The following is a 10186-nucleotide window of genomic DNA, read 5'->3' as shown; positions in this document are numbered from 1 at the left end:
AGCTCTTCTTTCCCCTGCTGAAAAAGACCACTAGAAGTAAAGACTATCCCTAAATATTTATATCTGTTAACACATTCTATAGCCTCATTATCTAAACAAAGTGATTCCTTCAAAAATTTTCCAGGCTTGTTAAAAATTAAAACTTTTGTTTTGGACAAGTTTACATCTAGACACCAATCAATACAATAAGTGTGCAGTTTATCAAGTCGGTTTTGAAGACCCTGTTTAGTGTTTGATAATATAATAATGTCATCGGCGTACATAAGACAATCAATTCTACGCCCATTGATATTAAAGAACCTTAGTGAGCGCGCTCACATACCCCACGTCCTCACATTGTCATTGGAGAAATAAAATATGTGTAATAAAAAAAAATTGAATCATAATTTCCTGTCAATATGCACATCTACATAGTATGTCCTTATTATCTACAAAGTTTCATGAAATTATGTTGTGTGGTTTCAGAGGAGTTGCGATGAAAAACTGTTGCAGAAGTACATTGAAGCAAATAAGTTCAAAGGGGCGTAACTCCTAGAAAAAATATTGAATCATAATTTCCTGTCGAAATGCACATCTACATAGTATGACCTTATTATCTACAAAGTTTCATGAAATTCTGTTGTGTGGTTTCAGAGGAGTTGTGATGACAAACTGTTGCAGTAGTACATTGAAGCAAATAAGTTCAAAGGGGTGTAACTCCTAGAAAAAAAATTGAACCGTAACTTCCTGTCGATATGCACATCTACATAGTATGTCCTTATTATCTAAAAAGGTTTCATGAAATTCTGTTGTGTGGTATCAGAGGAGTTGCGATGACAAACTGTTGCAGTAGTACATTAAAGTAAATAAGTTCAAAGGGGCGTAACTCCTAGAAAAAAAATTGAACCGTAATTTCCTGTCGATATGCACATCTACATAGTATGTCCTTATTATCTAAAAAGGTTTCATGAAATTCTGTTGTGTGGTATCAGAGGAGTTGCGATGACAAACTGTTGCATAGTACATTGAAGCAAATAAGTTCAAAGGGGCGTAACTCCTAGAAAAAAAATTGAACCGTAATTTCCTGTCGATATGCACATCTACATAGTATGTCCTTATTATCTAAAAAGGTTTCATGAAATTCTGTTGTGTGGTATCAGAGGAGTTGCGATGACAAACTGTTGCATAGTACATTGAAGCAAATAAGTTCAAAGGGGCGTAACTCCTAGAAAAAAAATTGAACCGTAATTTCCTGTCGATATACACAACTACATAGTATGTCCTTATTATCTCAAAAGGTTTCGTGAAATTCTGTTGTGTGGTTTGAGAGAAGTTGCGATGACAAGAAACAGGACTGACGGACTGACGGACTGACGGACAGACGGACGGACGGACGGGTCAAAAACATTATACCCTCCGCACCTCGTTGCGTGGGGAATAATAAACAGCATCTGGACTCGACTCAAATCTTGGAGGCAAATCGTTAATGAAAAGCTTAAATAAATTTGGGCTTAGAACATCCCCTTGCCTTACCCCAACTAGCGAGCTGAATGATGGCGTTAGTACATTACCCACTTTCACCGACATTTCATTTTTTCTGTACATATCTTTTTAAATAGTATAAAATTTTCCAGATATGTTATTTTCCAATAATTTGTATTTAATACCACAGTGTATGACCCTATCAAAAGCCTTTTTAAAGTCCACAAAGCAAGCATGAATTGTTCCCCCTTTTCTGTTAGTATATTAATCTAATATGGTTTTTAAAACAAACATATGGTCAGATGTTCTGCTCTTTTTTGAAAAACCAACCTGACATGGATGAATTATATTATTTTTATCAAGATGAATGTCAAGTCTTTTATTAAGAATACTGTTAAATAATTTTCCAATGCATGAATTAATTGCTATGCCTCTGTAATTTTCAGGTTTACTAGGACTCCCTGCTTTAAAAATTGGACATAAATAAGACAATGACCATTTGCGAGGGTATGTTCCAGAGCAGAATATCAAGTTAAAAAGTTTCTGCAAAACAGGTGCAAATATACTACCCCCTGATTTCAATATCTCGTTTGGGATACCATCTAGTCCTGCAGCTTTATTATTCTTTAGTTTATATATAGCATCCAAAATTTCTTTTATGGTTATTTTGTAATCCAGTTCACAAAAAGTTGGATTATTTTCTAATTTTTTTACTTTCTTGTTAATTTCCTCTAATCTGTCTTTAAATTTGTCAGAGTTGAGATTTAAAGATTGAAAATATGAAAACCAGACGTTAGTTTGAATAGAATGTTCTGGACCATCCGAATTGTCTTCTTTTAATTCTTTGATGAGATTCCAATAACTCTTTGGATTATTATCCCTTAGATTATCCAGACTCTCAAGAATGTTTTGTTTAAATTTCCTTTGTTTATATTTACGTAGCTTATTATACTCCCTATAACATTTATAGTAAGACCCTTTTATAATTGGGTCCCAGGGGAATTTTGATAACAGCTCACCTTTAGAAATAAGGCTTTTACGTGTTTGTACCAGGTCTTTGTCAAACCATTTTTTGTTTTTGTATTTACGTGCAACTTTTTTCTTGGTTTTACGGAATATTAAACATTTACTGGCAGCATTATCTATTATATCAAAACATTCATTAGCTGCCTTTTCAATATAGTCCTCTGAAAGATTAAATTTTGTGTCTCAAAATTTTTTGATACTGTTTCTAATAATTGGCTGGCATAAAGTATCTTGAAGTTTTTGTGTAGAGGTTTCTGACCATATATATTTTCCTGGAAAAAAAATAGTATTGTCTTGCTCCTTAGCTTTATGTGAGTAACTAGCTAACAGGCCAAATGTCAGTTTACAGTGACAGTCTGACAGAGTTGATAAAAAATCAGCAACATGAAAAAATAAAGTATCTTCAATCAAGTCTTCCGACATGATAACATAGTCAACCACACTACTACCTACTGCTTTTATACAAGTGTATTTACCATGAGAATCGCCCCACATTCTCCCATTTAAAATACGTAATTTGGACGCAATACACAAGTCCAGAAGTTGTTTACCTCTTGAACCTACTTTCATATCATAACTACATCTCTTTTCTTGAATAATATCACAACTATAATTATCATACATTGGTATATGTGTATCATTAACATCATTTATTATAAAATCTGGCTCTGACCCTGTCCTTGCATTTAAGTCCCCACACAATATAATACTACCTTGATGGCTAAAATTTATGATATCTTTTTCTATGTTTTCTAGTGTGTCATCTTCTGATTGATCAACATAAAATGAAGTAGCTGGTATAATATATGCCAAACATAGGAATATATCTGTACTTAGATTAAAATAATGTTTATCAAACTGTAACCATTGATAATCTTTACATGTATTTATCAAAATCTTGATGCCCTTGCGAACTTCATATTTGATCAAAATATCTAAGCCCCATAGTATCTAGAGTTAGCTGATTGTTGACTACAAATAGGGTAATAGTTAAAACCCTCAATATTGACTGTAGTGTTATAACCTACATGGGTCTCAGTTAATAGTATAACATCATAGTTTCTTATCTCTTGAAGAAAAAGGGGATCTGTTATTTTATCATGATGCTTTGAAATAAGCCCACCTATGTTCCAAACACAAAATGTTATGTTGTGAAAAAAATTATTTCTTTTTTGACTGGTCATAATTGCTTTTTTAATAGTAATCTTTTAAAATTCCCTCTCACCACTGGTTAATTGTACAATAATCTTTTATTAACTTTGACAGTCAGCTTTTGGGCAGGTAATATGAATATGAAATCCTTGTAAAATAATAAAACTCTTTTCCCTCTTATAAAATAACAAACTCCTCTAACTAAGGAAAGGCAAAAATGAAATTATCTTTTTATTGTCCTATATAAATGACAATTTAAGTTTAGATAAAACAAGAAAGCAAAACAAAATCTAGCTACAATTGTTTACAAAATATCAAACAAATCTTAATTATAACTGGCAACTTTATCTTCTTTACTAAAAAAAGCTAAATACAAATGTATCAGCATATTAAGGCTGCCCATATCCACGACCCCGACTTTGATAATTGTTATAAGTGTTATAACCGCGACCACGATATCCACCACGCCCACGATATCCACCACGTCCACGATATCCGCCTCTTGATCCATTATTCAGGTTAACATTGCTGTTATAAAAAGGTCTACGTTTTGGTAGATCTAGTGCTTCATCAACTATATCCCGAATATTTGCTGCAAACACGTTTACACCTTGATCTGAAAGGTGATATTTATCATCCTCACTAAGAAATTTAGGGATTGCTCTGCCTTTATTTGCTAGATTACTGTGATCACACAGATATACTTTTTCGGTATCAAAGTATTCCTGCTTCAATAAAGCAATTATCAACTGACCTTTCATATTGAAGCTTTCGTTGTCAGCTCTAGGTGTTGGTGTAGATAAGATAACTTTTGAAGATGGATATAAATCACATGTTAAAGATATAATTTCCTTCATTTTGTTAACACAAATTTCTGCACTTTTTTCACGTAGATCATTTGTTAAGGAGTGAAACGCAATTATATCAGGTGCATGCTCAATTTCTCGCAAACTTTTCTCGGTATCAGGTAATGTGTAAGCAATTCGCTTCTCCATTGTAAATTTTTGATGACAATTTAGATACATCGATTCTTTCAATATTTGACGTTCCAATTAATATAACATGTGGTTCGTCTGCATTATTTTGACGCAAGTTGCTTTGTGTAGATCGTCTAGTTCTTGATGGAACATCCTGAAAATGCGCTGCACCATCATCTCTACATGCATGTTGTTTGAGACTGTATAGCTCATCATCTTTTTCTTCTAATCTAGATTTCATTTCATTGCATGATCTTACTAAAGTTTTAAGTTTATCATCTTTCTCATGTATTGTAGTTTCTAATTTATTAATTTCAAACTCAAATTGCTTCTGTGATTTGTTATGGTTCACCTTTTGAAGCTCAGACTGAGATGTTTGCTGATCAAGTTTTGACTGTAACTGAAACTTGTCCAATTCTGTTGTGTGTTTAACCTGTTGTAATGACATCTTCAAATCAGAGTTTTCATGCTCCAGTGTATTTAATTTGTTGAAAAATTTCTGATCACATGCATTTGTGGAATCAGATTTGGCAACTTGAATTTTGGAAACACTTTCAAGTACTTTTGCAAGTTTATTATCATTTTCCTTTAGGTGATTAAGATATGAATCTTCCATTGTTTTCATTTTAGCTGAAAAAAGTTCAGATTGTTTTGTACAAATCTTATCTAGAGCAAGTACGAAGAAGTTTTCCATTCTCTCTAACATTTTCTCAGGTCTAAAATGTGTTACTGACCATTCATTATTTTGGTTGCTTGCTTGAGGTTCACTGTTATTGTTTAAATCACCTCTGTTTTCAAATAATTGTTTTCCATGTGTTTGGTCATTATTAACTTTGTCCTCATTTGAGTCATTGTCATGTTTACCTGATTCACTGGTAACATCAGTGTTTGCCTCGTTGCCCTCTGCTACAGTGCTAGGTGTATCATGCTGGACAACCCGGTCACCATTGAACTCTTTAATTTTATTAATCAGTGCAATTAGGATGGGAAAGTCATGTTGAACAAATTTGTCTTTGGCCTTACCCTGAGTCTGAATCACCCCAGTGTTAATAAAGAATGTTATTTTGTAGAGAAGGGGGGTTTCTGAATCATGTGTATGCTTCGTTGAGATTTCAATACATATGGCTGTATTACCTCCTGCATTCTAATTCCAATCAGCTGGATCGTCAAACCACCTTATATCATGTTCAGCGGAATTACCAAGATGATCATAATACCATACATGAAGAGTTTTGATCCACAAGAGAATTCGATCAACTTTCACACGAAAGGCAACCATGTTTGCCTTGTCCTCATATAGATTTATGTCTATCGACTCATATTTAGTTCGTTTGGCCTTATCGCCTGCTGGCGTTTTTAACTTTGTAGGTTTACATTCAGGAGGATATTCTGAGTAAATGCTATCCAGATTAAGGTCGTTGGACTCTTCAATTGTTTTGATAATAGTTTCAATTGTTATTTCATTGTCCGCCATTTTGTTTATGTGCGATACACGCTGATCAGTTGAACCAAGATATATGCAGGTTAATCAATAAAATGTTCAAGCGACACACTTACATTGGGTTAGTTCATATAATTAATATCAATTTAACTAATTTTCATGATGTTATGCTGTCGGGAAACGTGGAAGTAGGCAGCATTTTTCTCTGCTAAATTTCCATTGCCGCTTTCTAGTCAAGGGCAGATAACAGTTTATAAGATATCTTAAATAGTTTATAAGATATCTTATAAAGAAAATTATATGAGATATCTTATAAATTATATGAGATATCTTATGAACTATATAAGATATCTTATAAAGTATATAAGATATCTTATAAACTATATATGATATCTTATAAGCTATATGAGATATCTTATAAAGTTTATTAGATATCTTGAAGTTAGAATAAATAGTAAAACGGCTTGCCATAGAAATGGGTATATTTGATATTACCGTAAAAATCTTTATAACACAGATTTTTGGCTGTTTTGATAGTGTTATCAGTCACGTAAAGTAGTGCTATTTAGGTCATACTAAAAAGTACCTGTATAATAATTGTTTACCTTTGAAACGTATCATACTGCAAGTTATCTCAGTATAACGATATTATAATAGCTATTTTTGAAATGGATTTTATTATCAATACGCTTTAATACAGCAATGGGTGACATTTTTAATCAAACTGACATTACTCTCACATTTGTGTTTATATTTACTTTGATAGCTATTGGATTATATCGTAGACATCTAAGATCGAAGGATCAACCTCCAGGACCATGGGGACTTCCATTTGTCGGATATCTTCCATTTCTCGGCAAAAATCCACCAAGGAAGTGTACGTGCCTGGCCAAGACGTACGGTGATATATTCCGCATTCGATTGGGTAGCTGGCCAACAATAGTTTTAAATAGTAGCGCGGCAATTCGAGAAGCATTAGTTGAACAATCAGAAACATTTTCTGATAGACCAGACTTTTTTTCATGTAAAGTTGTAAACAATATGCGAAGCCTCGGTTTTGGGTCCTACACCCCAAGATGGCGCTTGCATAGTAAAATAGCTTCAACTGTACTTCGTGAATTTGCATCCCCGAATAAACCAACGACGGAGAAAGTTATAATGATGGAAGCAGAAAAACTTACAGAATATTTTCTAGAAAATACACATACACATTTTGATCCACACGAGGAAATATTTTTTGCAATAGGGAGTGTTATATATCAAATATGTTGTGGAATGGACAAAGATTGTAGGAACGACAAAGGCTATATAAATCTAATCAAGAACACTAAAATGATGCAAGAATTTGCTGGTGCTGGAAATCCAATAGATGTCATGCCTTGGTTGCGATATGTTATTCCTAGTAAAGCTACAAGATTTGTAGAAATTCTGCAAACTCTGATTGTATCTACTGATACGATTATGAATGAACATTTACAAACATTTGATGAGAAATACCTTCGAGATGTTGCAGATGGTCTTATATTTGCGGAGAAAAAATATTGCAGAAACCCGAAAAAAAACCAAGGGATCACAAAAAGTGATATATTCTCAACACTACAAGATTTTCTTGGTGCAGGTTTCGATACTTCATCATCAACCCTCGAATGGATTATTTTATCTTTGGGACATTATCAACATATTCAAGAGTTAGTTCAACAAGAAATTGATTCTGTTATTGGTACCAGAAGTGTGAGTTTAGATGACATGGGTAAGTTACCGTTTACAGAAGCGACAATACTCGAGACTCAAAGGGTATCGCCAGTAGTTCCTATAGGAATACCTCATGCAACGTCAAAGGATACCGTACTTAGAAATTATAGGATAAAAAGAGGCACTGTAGTGCTGTGTAATTTTTATGGGACAACAAGGGACTCAAAGGTATGGAGAAATCCTGAGGTGTTCACACCGGAAAGATTTTTAGATGATCAGAACTTTATAAATTCATCAATTGAAAACAAACTATTGACATTTGGTGCTGGACGTCGACGTTGCCCAGGAGATTTTATTGCTAAAATGGAACTGTTTTTATTTGTTGTAAATATATTTCAAAAATGTAAGATCAAATTAATTTCGGAAGCCAATTTTGAGGGGGTTTTTGGTCTTACATACAGTCCTAGATCCTATACAATTAAAGTATTTCACAGATAAAAAGTTGAACGGTTTAATGGTTTTTGTTCAGTTATCAGAAAGTGGTTTTCACATAAAATTGTGCCGTTTGCTCTCAGTTAAACGGAACATTATGCGTTAAGTCATTCCTTTGAATAAAAACAGGTGTATGCTGGCGACAAACACTGTAAAGATTCACAGAAAATTGTGCCGTTTGCACTCTGTTAAACGAAAAAGTATGCATTAAGTCATTCCTTTGAATAAAAACAGGTGTATCCCAGCGACAAAAACTGTAAAGATGAATCTTCGATTTCATACTGTTTCAATAAACGTCAATATATCGAAAACTAAGAATTATTATATAATTGCTTGAATACTGATTTGGCATTGTGTTGATTATGGCTCATTTATTATCTATGCAATCTCAAATGAAACCAACTGAGAAAAGCTGAAACAATACAATCATAATTTAAAATAATTTAATTTGTTCTTGCTTGCTTAACGTCCAGTGACAAATATTCCAAGCAAGAGGTAAATATGTTCTGGCATGTAGGTCAATCCGGATGAAAGGTGAACTTTGTATTTTTCTGTACCCTTAAATTAGTGGTTAACATACACCCACGAAATTCTAAAAACATAGAAATATTTTCGTTATGTTTGTAATCAATTGCCATTGAATAAGATTGTATATATTAGCAATTTATTATTGAAACTTAACAACTGCTCATATTCAATTGTTTATATTTACAGTAGGTGTATTCATGTAAATCTTTTATTGGCTGACAGATTCCGTCATATGCTTTTATTTCGTATTAAAGTAACCCTTGCAGTGGATAGCAACCCATGTCGCATGAAACAAAACTCATCAAAGATAACAGGACTATAAACTTGTACGCCAGGAGACTCACCGGTGATGCTCGAATCAAAAAAATTCAAAGACCAAATCAAGAACGAAGCTGAAGATGACCCGAAAATTGAAACAACTCAAAATTATTAAATTATGGTTTCCACTTACCTAATCAATCAACACCATTTTTCGCATTGTGCGTGTACTTCACGCAAACCGATCATGCTTTAAAAATGAAAATTTTATTCATTCGGAAAAAGAAGTTGATAATATATCTTGAAAAATGGATAAATGATATAAATGTAATAAATATATAACAATTATTTATTATCCTTTGATATACATGTACAATAATGATTTAAATTTGATAAATATTTTACGAGCAATCTTCATGCTAATTTCAGCTATATGGCGTATAATAAATTTGATTTAAAATGGAATGATTATTATACTGCCTTCATTTCACTTGACAATTTTTGCCAAAGTTTTGTCTTTAAAGTTTTACTTCCGGATTCAAAATGTGAATAATATATACTTCTTTTATTTCGAAAATCTGTAAATATAAGAATTGAATGCTATTTTTGAAAATTTACATGAAATGAAAGCAAGAAACGTTTTCGCGCTTGGTCGCTTGCTTTCTTTCGTATAAATTTAAAAAAAACAGCATTCAGTTATCTAGTACAATACAGCATATTCCTACTGTAAATTGATAGATAAAATAATAAAACTGCAAATCTACGTACAGTTTGTGTTAGTATTTATTAATACAAAAGTTCATTAATTTAAATAAATCGGAATGATGTTTGTTACTTTGTGTTGCACATCCAGGATGAAAACCATTCAAAAGTGTTTAATAAATAAAGAAAATTAAATTGCTGTTAGTCATCAGGAGCAGTGTGGGATGAATATGGAACGCCACAGCTGTCTTATGTGGAACTCTGATATTACTTTATGTTGTTTTATTATTACTTGATGATATTTTTACTTAATATAGTTTTAACATTACGTAATGATGTTTTGATATATCTCAATATGGAATAGTCATTACTTAATGATATTTCGATATTACACGATATGGTTTCGTATTGACTTGATATAGTTTTGTCATTACTCAATATGGTTTTGTCATTACTC

At 32.7% G+C, this 10186-nt stretch overlaps 1 protein-coding gene across 1 annotated transcript; it reads left to right on the top strand.

The window, feature by feature from the left end:
* Positions 1 to 6734: 6734 nt before the first annotated feature.
* Positions 6735 to 8500, top strand: LOC127707969 (cytochrome P450 1A1-like). Its single transcript, XM_052212739.1, has one exon. It carries the CDS (start codon positions 6760 to 6762, stop codon positions 8245 to 8247), a length of 1488 nt encoding a protein of 495 aa, XP_052068699.1. The 5' UTR covers positions 6735 to 6759; the 3' UTR covers positions 8248 to 8500.
* Positions 8501 to 10186: the final 1686 nt, after the last annotated feature.

This window comes from Mytilus californianus, unplaced genomic scaffold, assembly GCF_021869535.1.
Source record: "Mytilus californianus isolate M0D057914Y unplaced genomic scaffold, xbMytCali1.0.p SCAF_7, whole genome shotgun sequence".
In the NCBI taxonomy this organism is placed as follows: domain Eukaryota; kingdom Metazoa; phylum Mollusca; class Bivalvia; order Mytilida; family Mytilidae; genus Mytilus; species Mytilus californianus.
Note: the sequence above shows the minus strand (reverse complement) of the source record. Positions and strands in the feature narration are given on the sequence as shown.